Source organism: Phoxinus phoxinus (genome assembly GCF_949152265.1).
Source record: "Phoxinus phoxinus genome assembly, chromosome: 6".
NCBI classification, from domain to species: domain Eukaryota; kingdom Metazoa; phylum Chordata; class Actinopteri; order Cypriniformes; family Leuciscidae; genus Phoxinus; species Phoxinus phoxinus.
In genome coordinates, this window is record NC_136881.1 from 13,814,045 (window position 1) to 13,832,887 (window position 18,843).

The window sequence follows — 18,843 nt, forward strand, 5'->3', positions numbered from 1 at the left end:
TTGGTTTGAAATTGACGCCATCATCAATACTTACACGACTAGAGAAGAACTCGCAGTTATAGAGGGGCGGGACATTTCCTGAACACGCACTAAGCACTGCCAATCACAACACACTGGGCCAGCTAAACAATCACAGTACATTTCGTATTCCAGAAAGGAAGGACTTCATGTTTGAGACAGAATGGGGAGAGAAGAGCTGTAATAATGTAAAATATGTGAAAAATAATGTGTTTTTTAACAATCAAGCATGAAAACATATTCTAGTAGTACACCCAAAAAACAAAATCAAGACTTCGTAAAAGGGCATAATAGGACCCCGTTTAAAATGAAAAGACTCACTGAAATTCACTACAAAATTAATTAATTGAAAATCTTGACATTTACCATAGCTTTCCTTGGTATATTTTTAAGAGTGAATAAGAGGAGTAGTCCAGTTTGTTAACAGATAATTCTTTTGAATCAGAATCGTTTGATCCGGTTCACAAAATTGGTCTGAATGATTCGTTTATGAATTGAAAAGTTTAACTCATGCCTTACAATTTGAAAAGTTGAAATCACAGACTCAATATCCAATATAGATAAATCACTACAAATATTGACACATACTATAAGTAGTAGTCCAAGCTGTAAGCAAATAATAATTTTTAGTCAGTGAATCGTTTGATCAGGTTCACAAATTGTGTGAATGTTTTATGAATTTGAAAATTTAAACTCATGGAAAAATCCAGTGTTATTCACAAAAAATCTTGACATCTGCCATAGCTTTCTTTCAAGCATTTTTAAGTTAATAAAAGTAGATTTGTTAGCAAATAATTATTGAGGCAGATCTTTTCAGTGAATCAATTGATCTGGTTCACAGAATTGGTCTCAATGATTCGTTTATGAATCATAAAGTTGAGCTCACACCTTACAATTTGAAACGTTCAACAGCTCACATGAGGGGAAGGGGGACTGTCATTGAAAAGAGCATACAACTATTTTCAAATGTTCTCCTTTAGTGTTCTGTGGACAAAAGAAAGTCATATGGATTTTGGATTTGGAATGATATGATGATAAGTAAATGCTTTTCATTTTTGGGTGAACTTTCTATTTAACACTGAGATAATCACAAGTGTGTATACCAAAACATGAACGTGTATGTATGTGGGAGGGTGTACACACATGATGGTTTAGTTCTGATGACGATAGGCTTGCTGCGTGATCCATCGCCTTTTGAGGTGAACGCAGCCACGGTCACAGAGTATTCAGTGTTTGGCCATAAATCGGTCAAAATCAGGTCCTAATAAACACATGCACTCACTAAAACAATACTTCAACAAAAAAAAAAAATGTAAAGAAACTAAATGTCCATTTTATTTGAAATTCATTATTGAAAAATCATCTTGACATACAGATTCCATTTCCCCCCAATTCAAGTATAGGAGCTGTACATGCCTATTGCCTAGATTATATATATATATATATATAGCTGTCTGGATTGGAACATTACCAAGATGGCCAGAGTGAACTGATGTGCCTTAAAGGGACTTTGGTTCAAGTAAATGTATTAAAATTCTGGGTCATGTTCAAAATAGTTATACTCACATATTGTTTCGAGTCATTCTGTGGCTGTTTACACACACACACAAAAAGAAGTAAAATGAATTTGAATGCCAAGATGTAATATGATTATTTCCAACAACACAATGAATAAAGGTCTACTGAGAATAAATAGTGTGAAAGGTTCACTGGAACAATTACATAGTGGTTTTAAGGCTCTTTGATTCTAAGATAGTTATCGGAGGTTCAGTCTTAGCATGCGGATAATAAGCAGATCCTGATGTTATCTGATGATTAAAGCGAAATGAAAGTCCATTTAGAGAGCATTAGCTGTGCTAAGAAGCCTAATTACTGACAAACAAACAGCTCATCCAGATCAAGTGATAGTTAGGATTCTACGCCATGTTCTAGTGTACAGTATGTGAGTGATTCTTCAATTTCTATTCTCCTACTATAAACCTTAAAAAAGTAAACATTTTCAAACTTAATGAAAAAGTTTTTTACATGCCTTTAATCAAGTTGATTTTGGTATGTGTGAATTTTTATATTTTGTGTGATGGAAATGACCTTCTTTAAGTTTTTAGAGAAAAAGTTGGATAAACCTTGTACTTATTAACACAACAATTAACTAGCAGTAAATTATGAGTTTGTAAAATAAAGAAAATCTGCCCAAATGTTGTACCAAGTCAAGCACAGTTGTCTGGAAAAAAAAAAGCTGAAATGTTAAGGGTTTGTGAGTTCACAGCATACACTGCAGCATGAATAAATGATGCGGTTACTGTTATATGATTACTGTTTTGCTGTTTGCTGAGTCTTTATTTCAACTTTTGTTTTGTCAGTATTGTTAGATATTTGTTGTGTTGTGATGTTAAGAGCTCATCTTTTTACATGTTGATTGTGACTGTTATTGTGTCAAGTGTTTAGGTCTATGAATTAAATTCTAGACATCTTTGCTTTGTAAAGTAATACCTGGCTTTGGAATTAAAGGAACACTCCACTTTTTTAGAAATAGGCTAATTTTCCAACTCCCCTAGAGTTAAGCAGTTGAGTTTTACCGTTTTTGAATCCATTCAGCCGATCTCCGGGTCTGGCGGTAGTTTTAACATAGCTTAGCATAGCTCATTGAATCTGATAAGACTGTTAGCATCTCTTATATATTTATAAGCAAACTCTTATATATTTTTCCTCGTCATGACGCATTTATTGACGACTTATACTACGGAGCGGCTTATAGTCCGAAAAATACGGTACTGAAGGAAAATGAAAATTGAGTGGAAGTACGTAGGAGGGTGGAGCCAGGCTATTGGAAAATTAGCATATTTCCAAAAAAAGTGGAGTGTTCCTTTAAAGTTCACTTCACATATTAAGTGTCCTATAGAACTATGTATATATATGGCTAACAAAATTATGTTGAATTAAATTGTGTTTAACAAGAAAACTGTATAGTTGCTTTAATGCATTTTTTGGTTGAATTATGCATTTTACATTTAACAAATTTGAATGGACAAAACAAAGCAGTGTTACTAAGGACCATTTTTAAGAAATATTTTTTTCCCCAAAAAGTTTCAAATATGAAAAGTCATTTCTTATGAAAAGTCAAATTTACCTACTTCTACATTTTTTTATAGATTTACTGAAGACTTGTTTAAAAGTTTGAAAAATAAATTACCATAAAACATTATTTTAAGATTTTCTACACAACCAGAAAAAAACTTTTTTATATATATATTTTGGAACCACTTGGTGTCAAAAGAGTGAAGTTGCGTGTCCTTGAATTTGGAGAGTCCTTGATTTTTGAGATCAAGAATTCATTATTTTCAAACTGAGAACAACTCAAAAATAAACCACATTTCTAAAGAACACATATTGAGTGTGTGTGTCCTTGAGGTGAAGTCTCCTACCTGTGGCTCTCTCAGTAGGTGTTCCCTAATTCTGGGAGAGACTGTTCTCTCCCCTGCTGTTCGTCTGGCGTATGTCACCTGGTAACCACGGATCTTTCCATGCTGTCGCTCAGCAACTGGAGGTTTCCATGACACTCTAGCAGAGGTGGCGTTTAAGACCACCACATCCACACCCCGCGGCGGTGCGCTGGGCACTAAAGAGGCATTTGAGTAAAGGACATATAGTCACAGCTGAACATTCCTTTCAGCTCACAGGAGAAGGACAAGGAAAGGTCAGGAAAAGAGGTATGGTACTGAGGTTAAATTATCTTGACAAATCCTTTGGGAAAAAGCTTAAGTCATGGAACGGGATCTGAACATGTTATCACCAGGGTGAATGAGCCAAAAATGCAATTTATGCAGATGGAAAAATTCTGAAGGTAGGAAATCCAAAGAGGAACTTTTGCAACCACTAGTCTCCAAGGCTTTTGAAGGGCTTTTGGGAGAGGCTCAGCTTCAGGTCAAGGGTCAAATTAAGGCACTGTCACATACCGTCTTCCTCTGTGCGGACCAATATCGGTAGGCTCTCAGGCCCTTGATCTGTGTCAGTGTGGGCAGCAACTGTCACAGAGTACAGGGTCCCTTTCTTCAGCCCCTCTATCCGGTACCGGAAACAATTAGATGGGATGTTCGGGATCCTCTGCACAGGGTCATTCTCCCGTTCCACTGCCACATATCGGATGGAGTATCCCGTTATGATTCCGTTTTCATCTGTGAGGGGTGGAGTCCAGCTGAGCAGTAGACTTGTGGAGGAGGGGCTTATGCATGTGACTTCCTGGGGAGGGGGTGTGGACTCTGATTGGGTGGTTAAAGAATTGGGTGGGTTTAATTGTGTGTGTTGAGGCAGCGGTGGTTAGTTTAAGTGTTGTTGTGGATGATAATGTGTGGAAATGAAATGAAATCAGAGAAAGAAAAAAAAAAGACATAAAAGGACAAAATTGACACGTAAAATGTGGTGTTGACACACACAGGTCAAATAAAGCAAGACATCAAACTGCAAATGATCGTCCACATATGGTGAACTGAAATGAAAAACGAATACATTCAACGTAAAACTTACTTGTTTGACTCCCTCTTTCCAGATCCTTTCATTGAGTGTCTCATATTCTTACCTGCTCTTTACACTTCACTAAATTTTCAATAGCCTGACAGCTGTTTACTGTATCTTTCCCAAACAACTTCTAACCAGTAGCGTTGTGTCATATCAGAATCCAAGTCTTTACAGCCGAGTGAACAAAGGCAATGAAAAACATGCTCTCTCAAACTGTACTCTCTATGTCTAGCATGAAAAAAAAATCTGATTCATTTAAGGAATCAGTTCATACTGATGGATTCAGTGAATACGCAAGATTCATGACATGCAATTTAGTTAATGCAGCTGATTATCACTATGTTTCTGATACAGTTATAATTTATACAAAGAAAAATCTAGTTTTATTAGCTGTATTTGTCTCTTTAATTATGTTTAATGATTCTGTTCAAGTTTAATGCTGTCACTCCATTTGAAGTCCTTGTTTTTTTTAAAGATAAACTACCATGAAAAAATGGCATTGTGAGACTTTTTAATGTCTTTGAAAGAAGCCTCTTATGCTGCATTTATTTGATCAACAATACAGTAAAACAGTAATATTGAGCAATTTAAAATAACTGTTTTCTATTTGAATATGTTTTAAAATGTTAAATGTTTATTCCTATAACTTTTGTCACCTCAACATTTGAACCTATTGTTATGGATCACAATATATTACAGGCCATAACAATATAATATTTTCTGTAAAATAATGTTTTCTTGTTGTTTGAATAAGTTAGTGTATTTATTCCATAAGGTATCATTGTTCAATCAAAATATATTATTTTACTTTTCTTTTGGTAATATTTCATTTATTTTATTTATAAAAGCCCTAAATAGTCATTTTCCTAATTCTACAACATTAAATTATTAAAAAAATAACTTTTATCTTATAAAAATGTGTTTATAAATATTGTGTCAATTATGTTACCGCACCAAACATTGCCTTTAAATTGGTGGAATTATCTTCCACAATTATGTAAGATACATGCAAGAATGTATTACTGATCACACAGTGAGTTGTTTAAAGGTATTTTAATCATGATTTCATTAGTGCAATGTGCTCTTAGCATTTATGCTAGCAAGTAGAGTTTTTGGCTAAAAAGCTTAAAATTGTCCAATCTGTTACCAAGCTGTTGACAGTGTGTAACAGAATTGACAGTAACAGAGTTGACAAACAATAATATAAAGAAATCTGTATTTTTATTAAAGGTAAAAAAAGGAAGTGACTCGTGTTTGGCAGGCATTGAATTATTAAAATTGAATACGTTTTCAATAAGATACTGGAAAGAATTTATGTTACTGAGCAGTTTTTTTCCTTAACTTTTTGAAATGCAAAATGTAACTCCAATTATAGAATCACTCATACGTGTCTGTGGAGTCTGAACGGTGATTTCACTGGTGAATGCCCCCAGGCCGTGTTTACTGCGCGCTGCTAGTTGAAATATGTAGGTGGAAAACGGCTTTAGATTCTTCAGCAGATAACTGGAGCTTGGATCAAATGATATTTTCTGGAAGAGAGAGGTTTAAAGGAATTAGCATTAAACCAGACGCTACAAAATGAAAACGTTTTGTGTGTGTGTGTGTGTGTGTGTGTGTGCGCGTACCTGCTCTGGCTGATCTCCAAGCCTGTAAATGAGCTCATAGCCAGTGATGGCATCTGTGCCGCTGTGAGCAGGAGGGATCCACGACAGAAGAATGCTGGTCTCTGATTTCACCTCTGCCTTCGGTTCTGTGGGCTGGGATGGGACTAGAAATGAGTGGAGGCAGAAAGACAATGCTTAGAGAATGATGCAACCGAAACAAAATAAGCTGCAATATTAGATTCTATAAAATAATCCCAACTTCACAAAACTGCACACCTCCTGTTTTGGCAATGATGTGCAGATCGCTGGAAAGAGGTCCATCTCCGACTGCGGTAAAGGCAAGCACTCTAATAAAATATGTTTTGTTGGGTGTCAGGTCTCGTACGTTTAAAAAATTAGCCCCTCGAACCATTTCCTTCTCCCATTGGCTCACAGACAGAGACGAATCAGACGTGTAATACACCCTGTACCCAACCACCTGACCGTTGGCTTCCTCTGGCTCCTCCCACTGCACCATCGCTGTGGAACCACTCAGCATGCGACCTCTGACACGACGGGGAGGGGAACTAGGCGCCTGTTCGGCTGTGCGAGCTTCCACGGTCTGACTCGGTGGGCCGCGGCCAATCGAATTCACCGCCATGACCCGGAAATTGTAGTGCGAGTAGGGGCTGAGTCCACCCACGCTGTAACGAGTTGTGGCTATGGCATCAATTTCTTTAAAGGTGTCGGTGGAGGAGGCGGGACGATACTGAATGATGTAATAAGAAACAGCAAGTGGATTTCCACTGTCCCACATCAGAGTAATGCTGGTGGCAGATCGCTCCATGACAACTGGAGCTCCTGGAGGATTGGGGAGGGCTATGGAGATGAAGGAGGAGAGAAATAAATTAGGGAAATTTCTAAAAAGATTTACAAAAAATATCTATTTAAAATAAATGCTATTTTTTAAAATTTTATATTTATCAAAGAATCATGAAAAAAAATGTATCACGATTTCCACTAAATATTCAGCAGCACAAATGTACTGTATTCTAATTAATATAATATAATATAATATAATATAATATAATATAATATAATATAATATAATATAATACAATATAATATAATTAGGGCTGTCAAAAGATTAATCGCGATTAATCGCATCCAAAATAAAAGTTTGTGTTTACATAATATATGTGTGTGTACTGTGTATAATTATTTATATATATAAAAAAACACACAATCATGTATATGTTTAAGAAAAATTGGTTATATTTATATATAAAATATTTATATATAATATAAATTATATAAATGTATATACAGTATATAAATGCAATTATTTCTTAAATATATATATGAATGTGTGTGTTTTTTTTTTTTTTTTTTTTTTTTTTTTAATTGTACTACTATTTCACAATGTCACAGTTTTAATGTATGTTCAAATAATTGCAGCCTTGGTGAGCATAAGATAATTTTTTCTACTTTTAAAAAATCAACAACAACAAAAAATCATAGAAGAATCAAAAGAAATCAAAATAAATCATACCGACCCCAAACTTATGAATCATAAAAATAAAATTAATTACTTTCAGAAAATGTTTAATACTATTTAACTTATTTTAATTTAGTATCATGAAATTACATGACATATGACATAATTTAAATTAATTACGGACGCTCCCAATGCAAAGGTTGTAACAAAAGATAGACAGCAGTTTTACTGCCTCCTATATAATAGCTAATACTTGCCAAATTCTGAAGCAGAAGCTCAAGCAATTTGTATGCTTATTTCAGCTTGTTTGCTTAAAAAAAATGAACAAGCCTTTTGAAATCAAATGTGTTTGATGTGCACTCAGAGTGAGTCGTAGCCTATGAGTCCTATGAAGAATGTTCCAAGTCATTGACTTATATGAGGTTACATTTGAGTCAGCCAGGCAAGAGACAGCAAGGCAGCTCACTAGGTGTTGGAACAACCATCAGCCCCCCTGCTTCCTTAATATTGGCTCCTCCAATGGAACATATTGTTTAACTAAATGTTTTTTTTCTTCTTCAAAAACATTAGGCATTTTCTTTGAGTCTTTTACCATCACTCCTGTGTACCTTTAACTGTGATCTGGGCAACAGTTTCAATAACTCCAAGTGTAGACATTGCCACACACGTGTAGTTGGCAGACTGGCGTACATCTGTGAGCTCCAAAACATTTCGCCCAATAGGCATGTCATCTTCTGGTGTCAAATCCTCGGCTCCCAGCATCCACTTGACATATGGCATGGGAACGCCCACTGCCTGACAGGAGATATTCACACTTCCTCCCGGCATGATCTCATAATCCATCGGTGGCACTGAGAATCGAGGAGGGATGCGACGCACTGAGGGTGTAAAAGACAGTGAGCCATTTACTAACTCATGCTAAAGACATTATTAATGCTACAGAGAGCAGCGCTTCTAATAAGATACGCCCTCAGGGTGTTGTACGCTGCAGGTTATTAATGTGTTTTGTAGAGAAGAGTGGGATAAGATGCGGCTTTGTCATCTCTTTAATGGATCAAACCATGCATAATTGTTATCAGGTGACTATATACTAGAAGAAGCCATCAATATATGTATATAAATGTTATATAAAGAAAAGAAGCCATCAAATACAGCTGCCTGTGATCGAGAGATGCACATTAAAAAGTGATATGCATTGTTTTATGCTAAAGAACTGTATTTGACATGTCAAAGTACATATTCTACAGTTTTTTTTATCAAAAGCAAATTTATCCACGTCTAAAAATATCATTTATTTAATAAATATAATATAAGGTCATATATTAAGGTGAATTGCTGGAGTACAGATACAAGTACATTTTGCTAAGGATTAGCCAAGCATTAAATAAAAAAATATCTCTCAAACTGGTATCTGTGGGGTAAAGTGTGCCAGATAGTGATAGTGAGTTTGTCTTTTAAATGTTGAAAAAAGTTTTAAAAATACTGGCTTTTACTGGCTGGTTTATGAAAATGCTAATAACAAAACTGGGATGCATTAGTAATCAAGAAATATATTATATATTATATTATACATTTTTCTTCTATCTTATTTTCCTTTCAAAATAAAATTCCCACACTTTTTAGTCTGCTTACAAATTGTGAAAATAATTAGTGAAAATGGAGCAGTAACGTAACAGTATACTATTACAAACACACAATATTCAAATTTAATTAATCAATGAATAATACTATTGATTAGCATTACCAAACATGGACGTTTTATTATTATTTTAATTTAATACTGTGAAGCTGCTTTGATACAATCTGTATTGTGAAAAGCGCTATACAAATATTCTTGACTTGACTTGACACAAATAACCTAGGATGAATGTATGAAATAAATTGTAGTTTTGTAAATTGTAAATGGACAGAAGTTCAAATAGGTACATGGCATTACTATGATATAATTTGCTATCAGCATTATGTTATGGAATGCAGTTGAGAAGGATCAGGTTAAATGTGGCGGATTAGTGTCAAATGACATATGCAGTATTAGGATCTGGAAAGTGAGTGTCCGGAGGGAGGGAATCCCAGTGGAGGGGAAGGATTATGTAGATGTGAGGGTCTGAAACTCAGATTAGAGTAAGAAACTGAACACTGATTTGAAGAGCACTTACCATCTCTTAATTCTACACAGGAGTCCAACAGTGAGACGGGAGCCAACAGGGAGAAACAAACAAACAATGACAACATGTCTAAGGTACGTAAGAGGCAGGGCCGTAACCACCATAGGCATTCAGGGGGACAAGTATTTCATTAGAAATGGACAAATTGCCCTCCCCCTCCCACCCCCCACAATATGTGATGATTCTTAATGCTGCTCTCCATTACGCACCGCTCTGTTTGTTGTTAGGATGACAGAAAGTTTAAAAAGTTACAATTTCAGGCTGGTCTGCCTCAGCGGTCTAACAGCGTTTGTCAATGTCAAAATGATGGCCAGTCAGATCAAAGAAGGCGGCCAGTCAGATTACCATTCACTGACAACGAGTGTGAATTCCAACGCAACATTTTTAATTTTTACAGTGAAAGAGTGTGTGCGTAATAAGATATAAGTAGCTAAACATTTAATAATTGATTTAATAACTGTTTTTACGACAGATACGTTTAACGAACCACAGTACGGTAATATACAGTGATGCAAACTACTTAACCTCTTGGCTTTAATTTAGCCATTTTTAATTGAAAATAACTGAATGTGACAAGACAAGAACGTTTTTTGTTTTTTTCTCTCTTACATTTTTGACATATTAGACAAACAAGAGTGAATGTGTGCATATTTTTAAATAAAATATTATTTGTAAAGAGTTTAAATGGATTATTTCACAACTATATAGGCTTCTATATAACTTATTTTACCGTTCGTATTTCTTCTTTTCCCTTAAATTAATTTTAATCCTTTAGTTATTTAATTTCTTTAAAGAAAAAGACCAAAAAAAAAAAGAAAAAAACTTTGGTCCCCCCCAATGTTCAAGACATGGTTACGACCTTGATAAGAGGAAATGATCTAAGAAGAATCAGACAGATCAGACTAAAATAAAACAGCGCTGAAATAAGTAACTCAAAGCTGTACCTCTGACGTAAAGGTTAGCTGGTGTCGAGTAGCGCGTTCCTTCACTGTTGGTTGCGACACATTCGTATTTACCCTGATCAGTTTCTTCACTCTGATCAATCTGAAGTGCACCTGGATACATATGCACATATAAAGACAAAACATTTACAACACAACGACACGTGCACATACTTTATCCCCCAGCCCAGTCCTTTGGAACGGTTAAGCTCAAGTTAAGCTCTATCGACAATATCTGTGGCCTGCTGTTGATCATCACAGAAAATCATTTAACTCGCCAAAGAAAGACATTTTATATAATAATAATAATAATATTTTTTTATTTATCTGTAAATAAACATTTTATATACAGTATATTGTTTTATTTACGTTATACTTACTGTAATTTCATATACTTTTCACAAAGTTAGTAATAGATTCTATCATGCTATAGTGTAATATCATATACATTAGCAATACTGTCTAAGTACATATTAATTTTTTTCCCAGCTAGAAAAATACAGTGTCTTGCACAACCAAATAATTAGTCGGATCATGTGTCGTAAAAAAAGTCTAATATAAACTAATGACTTTTTTTTTTTGAAAGTAATTTAAAAATTGTAACTAATTTATTAAAAGAAAATTATAAATGTATAACGTTTCGGACAGTCGACCTTTCTCAGGCTTGCCTTGCTCTATTGACAGTGCATAGTGTACACACAATTTCTGTTTGTTTTCACAAACTAAGGGATGAGTAAAACTTTTTTCCATGGAAAATCGAAAGTATGTCACAGATGCTGTCCATAGAGCTCAAAAAATGTGTTAACTGAAACTCAGGCAAGCCAACGCCGCACAAACTGGTTTACATGTAAATATCAGGACAAAATTACAGTGGCCAAGAGAGTTAAAACAACATATAAATCAGAGTATTTAGAAAAACTCCTGGAACAAGTCTGCCAAGAATAAAATAAACAAAATATTGCCTTGTTATCTCAAAAACAAAGCAATCAAGCAAATGTTCTTACCAAAGAGAAACAAAGCAGTCAAGTCTCTTTCAATATATATATATATATTTTTAAATAATAATATTTAGATATAGACACAGACAGACAGACTCCAAAAAGAGACACAGGCTGTTTGTTGCACAGCATGTAGAGCAGATTCTAAAAAGGCTTCATTAAAAAGATAAGATAAAAATAATAAAAAGCCTGATTTATCATCCAAGTAGAAATTTCTAGCTGAAAAATGAAGTGATGTTTAATTAGAGAGAGAAAGAAGTGAAAAGATCCGCAGAGGGATCAGAAGAGCGTGAGAAAAGCAGGAAAAATGTTTTAATTGGAATAAATTAACAGCATTTCAGAAAAATATCAATATTTTCTGTAATGTTAGTTACAGTAAAATAAGTCAAGTAAATTACTGGGGGAAAAAATCAGATTTGGTCTATATTTTCACAATATATTATAAGTTAATTTAGCTAATCGTTTAGGGGTAAAACAAAGTGACCAGCGATATACTGTTAGTGAACATCTGATGCTGACTGCTGAGAGCAAAGTTTAGATAAATATGTAAATACATCCTGCGCGCTTTCCTCTCAATAATAAAATAAACACACAATGGAATTGAGACAGTAAGCATTTTAATAAAGCATAAGAAAAGTATCTGATCATAGCAACGTGGATATGTTTGCACAAGCTCTGCAATTCGGCACTCTAGTAAAGTTACGTCATGTTTATTTATATAGCACTCTATACAATAAATTGCTTAAAATCAAGAAATACACATAATTTTATACTTCATTGAAAAATTAACCAGAAAAAATTTCCACGAGAAAGAAGACGGAGCCTCAGTGCGCACACCCACCTATTACATAATCGCCACGGACCAATGGTACTATAAACGTGTTTACAGTACCAGCCGTAGCAAACTTTTCTGGAGAGTTAGCTTTGGCAAGCTGTTTCGATCTCCCAAAATGAACTCCAAACGAACTTAATTTCATCTCATTAGTTCGTACTTCGATTTCGCTTGAAGTATATCGGGGCCTTAAAGGTACAATATGTATGAATTTTGTAATAAAATATCCAAAGATCACTTGCACAGTGTGATATATTTCCTGCGGTTGTGTACTAACAATATCCCAAAAGTTGTTTCCGCTCGTACTGCCATAGTAACCATGGCGACAGACGTGGACAACTGTGTTACGTCTAGCGGCACGCTCCCGTTGTCGTCGTTGTTGTTTCGTTTAAACATTATGAACCATGGCAAGCAAACTTTGTGACAAAAGAAGAACTAAAGCGAGGATCAATATCAGCGTGGCATTTTCGAGATGCCGCAAGCTCCACAACCGTGACAAACTTCGACTTGACAGCTTCACAAGTCAGGACTTGACAGGTACTTTATTAGACAGGTGAGCAAATGTACATAAAACTAATCAATGTTATATAGTTCAACATGATGAAATGTTAGAATATGATCTGTATGTTATTCTAATGTTGATCTAGCTTACTGCTAGTCTCATATAGCCAATAAAAAAAACATAGAATAACATTATAACTTTCAACACACTCAAATGCGGTTTAGTATGATAAGAGAAACAGCGCTGCGTTCCCTCACAAGTTTCATTCGTCTAATAAACTGACCTGTGTGAGTAACTAGTAATTCAGCACTTGCGGGTAGTTTGGTAGAATGAAATGTCCTTATTCCTTTATATCCACGGGACTCACGTATGGCGCTGAAATCTGTCTCTAATCATCCATAAACATTATTAGATCCTTCAGCTTGACGACAATATCCATAATTCTGCGCAATGCTTATGAGTCATCAACCAACGCCTTTGTTATTCACCGCTAGCAACCCCTAGCGGTGAATATTGTAGCTTTAAGTCATCTCTGATATTTGCTACTCAGAGTCTACTAAAAAATTATAGCACATACATTTTTTTCCAGTTTCAAGCAATGATGCAACCATTCAAAGGTTGGAAAGGGGACTAAACATAAAAGTCCATGGCAGTTAGCTCTGAATTTCTTTAAATGCTAAGCACTTTTAGAGGATATACACATTTTAAATGTATAGCCTTTTGGGACAACAGGCCAAAAACAAAAGTTGACTCATCTATTAATTTTTGTTGAAAGAATATGCTATCTAGAATGATAACATCCCTCCTTTTAATACCTCGTACATACGGTTTAAGGATGAGCCTTTCAATAGATCCTGCCCATGCTTCCTTTTCCAATAGGTAATACATCACCACAAGAAAGAAAACTGCATCAGACAATGTCAGGGGGCCTTTAAAAACCATATTGAACAACCACTAAAGTAAATCCTCTTTCATTTTTCTAACCTAAAGGAGAGATTTCAAATTATTTTTATCAACTCACAAAATGAATGTCTATTTGATTTTAATTCACCATGAAAATAACACATTCAGATAAGATCTGCGAAAAAGGGGATGTAGTTTTATCATGGAAACAGAACCCAAACATTAATCATGATAAACACAGTCTCTGAAAATGACACGGTTAGTCAAACAAACAGGGAGAGAGAGAGAGAGAGAGAGAGAGAGAGAGAGAGAGAGAGAGAGAGAGAGAGAGAGAGAGAGAGAGAGAGAGAGAGAGAGAGAGAGAGAGAGAGAGAGATGGAAAGAGAGAGATGGAAAGAGAGAGATGGAAAGAGATGGAAAGGAGAGGAGAAATGGAAGAAAGAAAGAGAGCGATAAGGTGAGGATAGATGTGGTGGGTTGCTTTAGTCTCTTACCTCGGATAGGCGTACCCCCTGGATGTGTGAGAATGAAAGCAGATGGGAGATTAAAGAGAAGACGAGTTAGTGCAGCGAGGGAGAATGAGAAAAAAACAAAGTGACAGAGAAAGAGAGAGAGAGAGTGAAAAGTAGATACAGAGAAAGAAAACAGAAAGATAGAGGGATAAAATAGAAACAGCAAAAATAAAGTGTGCAAGAAAGAGAAAGAGGGGAGAAGGGAGACTCTTCATGTCTTAAGTGCAAAGTGTATGTTGGGATTTTATGAGATGGCAACAGAGGTTGTCTTAACCAAAAAGAACTGAACATTTTCCGTCATTTAGCACGTTTTAATGATTGGTTATACTTTATAAATATTTTCAAATAGGATTAGGATTTTACAAATAATTTAAACAAATACTTTAATTAAAAAAAAGCATTTAGTCTATTGTGTATCCCTATTTCAGAAAATTGTTTAGCCATTCCCATAGTAAAATATGTGGTAACACTTTATTTTGATAGTTCACTGTAGACATTCTACTAACTATAAGTTCCTTTGCAACAACAAGTCAAGTACCAGTCATTAGAGTATTGCTAGACTGTCTGCTTAATATCTGCTAACATTTATTTGAATGGTCCCCCAACAGACCTTCTACTTAATATAAGTAACTTTGCATGTACTGTACATGTCAACTTATTCTACTAACCCTAAACCTAACCCAGTCTACTAGTACACTAATAGTTGACATGTAGTTGCAAATTAATGAGAGTTAGTTGACATGTAGTTGCAAAGTTACTTATAGTATGCAAATACTTGTAGGGATTAGAAGTAGAGATGTGCCCGAAGCCGAATATGTTCGGAAAATAAATTACGATTCTACGGAGCTTCTAAAAATACGAAATGGGAGGAAAAAATATATATTTAAATGCTTTTGCGTTCTCTCACAATTATTTAGTTGGGCAATTATATTGTATATAATTTTCGAACATCAGGGAGTAGCTATCAATTATGCGGGGTATTGAAATCACTTTTAAGTGCATGCTCGCTTTTCACTTCCCCTTTCGAATTCGCGATCACGCGCACTGAGAGGAGGGAGAGGCGGTACTGACACCACATTTTACAAGATAAGATATTTATCAATAACGCTCAGGATCTGTTGTGCACCAAATCTTCTGACATCGTCCTGTCAGTTATCTCTCCTACTATTTTACGTGACAAGTGAAATCTGATGTACTGTAATGTAACCGACTACCGCAAGCCTAACCATGTCCCTTTAGGGGCTCCGTAGAATGAGTTTTCCGTGCCTTTGTGAATTCGGATTTAAGCTTCAGGCACAACCCTAATTAGACGTAAAGAAAAAAAAGGGGTAAAAAAGTTTTAGGTTCACACTTGTAGTTTGCTTCACCCTTTGGAGTCTCCGAACAAAAAAAGAAAATGATACATTTAGTCCTGTTTGACTTCTAATCTAAAGATACAAAACAAAGGAAAAAAACAGCTTCTATGACATACATGTTTATTTTGAGACAGAACTTACCGAACATCCAAAACAATGCTGTGTACTAAATGTGCTCCTTGTATGTGCATACATATGATGGTATTTTTACCAGCTGAGAACTCACAAAGAACTTATAAAATGTGTAAAGGAATCAAAAGAGCGCCAGAAATTGCTCCGTTGCGCCCACAAACAAAAATGCTGCGAGGAGACGCTGTTTCTGATGCCTGTGCCGAACTGATAAACAACGTAGCTCCTATAATGAGAAAAAACAAGTATGCTTGAGAATTCTTTCCTTTTTAGGCTTGCATCTTGTGACATTATCACATACTATTTTGGGTTAATTTAGATGTCTTTGGTCCGTGTTCATTTGAATAAGCTCACACCTATTCAAATGAACCACACTAAGAGCAATCGCACCAGAGTTTGTTTTTAACTGAACCAAACCTGACAAGTGTGAACACACCCTTTAAGAACCCCTGCGTAATCTAAATGATTATTTGAGGAGAAAATCAATAGTTTATTATTATTGTTTATTAAATCAGATGAACAGATTACAAAAACAAAGAGTGGAATAAAAACAAAAAGCCAATAATCTGCTACTAAAAAACTCTTTCCACTAAAGTTTGTGTAAACGAAAAAATTTACAACCAAGTCCTCTCAGTGACGGATAACGCTTAATCGTAGCACAACCTCTGGATGACACCTGTTTTCTAAAAAAGTTGATCATAAAATTCATGGAAAAGAACACAGAGACTTAAGACAGGCAGACTCGAGCCCAGAGAAAGAGGAAAGCCAAAAAGGCCACGGTTTTGGGTGAAAAGCCACTGTAACATTCAGCATTAGGACATTCAAACCTATCTAGGCAACAAAGTAAGAGAAAGAAAGAGAAAGAGAGAGATCTGAAAGAGTGAGAAGGGGGGTAGTGATGCAGGAAATCCAATGCCAAGGGCAGTGAGTGTTTGGAGAAGTGAAAGAGTGAGCCAGTGAAGGAGGGAGCAAGAAAACGTAAGTGAGAGTGGAAGCGAGAGGCTCAGTACCACACGTTAGAGGGGCAGCGCTCGGGTAAGGAGAACTATCTACTGTACGTGAATACTGTGTGTTAAACTATGTTCTGACTATATGTGTGTGGAGAGAGGGTGACTATATTGTTAGGGGAAATTCAATACTGTAAGATATATCATGCGCTTTACCAATAACGACATGTTTGTGTGTTTTGTGGTTGAACATGAGTGGGTGTGTGTTGTGCCTCAGAATAACACACTTACCAAAGGACTCTGTAGATTAAAACACAGAAAGAGAGACAGCACATTTATCACTTAAGGTCGTCACACAGCAAAAACAGTGTGTTTGAGACTCTGTGTGTGTGTGTGTGTGTGTGTGAAAGGACATTAGGCTACAGGATTTCTTTAAAGATGCACTCAGAGAGGTTATGCGTGTAAGTTTGCGGCATGGGATCTCATGGATTGTTTCATTGGTCTTGCAGTGACTGCGTGTCTGGATATAAATTTTTTCCCACTGTTATGTTGTGTCTTTTATATGTCTATTGTATTGTCTGGTTTCCTTGTTTGCAGGTACTTTTATAATTATGTTTTTTTTTTAAATATATAGTGTATATTATATATTTGGTACCACATTCATTATCGTCCAATACTAGATTTTTTTAATTTATCGGTATCAGCCGATATTTTTATTGTGAATGCAATTTTTTGGTTACATTTAAATTACATCTACCATTATTTAACACTCACTTAAAGTTACTCTTTAAAAGCACTTACAATTTAACAAGCACTGTTAGATCTTTTAAATCTTTAACAAATTTTAAAATAAATATTGTTTTTCATACTGTACATTATGTTGTGATGCATATATATATATATTTTTGCATTTAAGATTATTTATTTTAGTAGTATAGCAGTTTAATATTGGGCACAATATAAAAAAAATGATAGGCTTTCCAATATCGTATTGGCCAGAATTTTAATATTGGTGCATACCTACCGTATATATGTTAAAGGATAATTCCGGTATTTAACACCTTGAGTCTATATTGTAGTTTGTTTTGGATGAACAAGGGTGGTGGACAACATTTTTTTGACAATGGTTCCTCTCTCGAGTTTTTGACTATAATAGAATTGGCCATGGACCCATTTAACATTGGAGTCAATGGGCATGTCCGAAAATGTCATTAAAACAGCCAATAATGTTCGTTTACAAAACTGTTAAACTCACCGAGTGGTTAGTGGTGTTGGTCCCATGAGGAGACCAGCTCCATGTAGACTGAACCATTTTTTTTATAAAGCTACTGATATGAGTCTTCATCTCATGTGAGTGTACATCATTTACAACTTATAAAATGTACTATTTATTTTTTAATGAGGAAAATTTGCTAAGTGCACCTTTAAACAAATGACGAGAATAAGAGAACAAAGACTGCAAATCCTTCAGAGCACACACACCTGAGCGTAGTTGTTTGATCCGGCCATGAGTGTGTGTATCTATGGGGAGGAAATCTTTAAACCAGGTGATCTCTGGGTCAGGTGTTCCGCTGGCTGCACACAGCATGGTAGCGGTGCGAGAACGCTCCACCACCTTCAGCTGAGGACCCATATCTATATTAGGGAAACCAGCGGGAAGCTGGTCCTCTGAAATAAATAAATACAAACAAACATTACACTCACACCTCTGTTGATATTGGAAATCACCAAAACAAACACTATGCAACCCAGGCAGCTCCCCCATCATGAGTGTATACGCTCCCGCTGATTGCCTACAAGTGTGTTTTGGATCTCGATCTTATCCACTTTTTTTAACAGTGTTTCACAGAAATCGCTTACTGCACCTTAAAGACAATTCCTGTAGACTGTAAACAGCCTGTACTATAATTATAGACCACAAACTACAAAATAACTAGTGATGCACAAT

The 18,843-nt window shown here is 35.5% G+C and overlaps 1 protein-coding gene across 2 annotated transcripts in view; it reads right to left on the reverse strand.

Annotated features, from left to right (window-relative positions):
- ptprdb (protein tyrosine phosphatase receptor type Db) overlaps window positions 1-18,843 on the reverse strand; it is a 59,858-nt gene that overhangs the window by 19,938 nt on the left and 21,077 nt on the right. Inside the window, exons 5-16 of one of the 2 annotated variants that reach the window (XM_079615144.1) lie at window positions 18,378-18,563; window positions 17,187-17,195; window positions 10,721-10,831; window positions 9,768-9,779; window positions 8,220-8,489; window positions 6,411-6,992; window positions 6,156-6,298; window positions 5,918-6,059; window positions 3,972-4,274; window positions 3,441-3,634; window positions 1,585-1,608; window positions 1,162-1,279 (exon numbers count right to left, since the gene is read on the reverse strand). In XM_079615144.1, the coding sequence (XP_079471270.1) occupies window positions 1,162-1,279; window positions 1,585-1,608; window positions 3,441-3,634; window positions 3,972-4,274; window positions 5,918-6,059; window positions 6,156-6,298; window positions 6,411-6,992; window positions 8,220-8,489; window positions 9,768-9,779; window positions 10,721-10,831; window positions 17,187-17,195; window positions 18,378-18,563 (2,094 nt within the window). The remainder of the gene's footprint in view (window positions 1-1,161; window positions 1,280-1,584; window positions 1,609-3,440; window positions 3,635-3,971; window positions 4,275-5,917; window positions 6,060-6,155; window positions 6,299-6,410; window positions 6,993-8,219; window positions 8,490-9,767; window positions 9,780-10,720; window positions 10,832-17,186; window positions 17,196-18,377; window positions 18,564-18,843) is intronic. The other variant, XM_079615143.1, reaches the window with a different exon arrangement.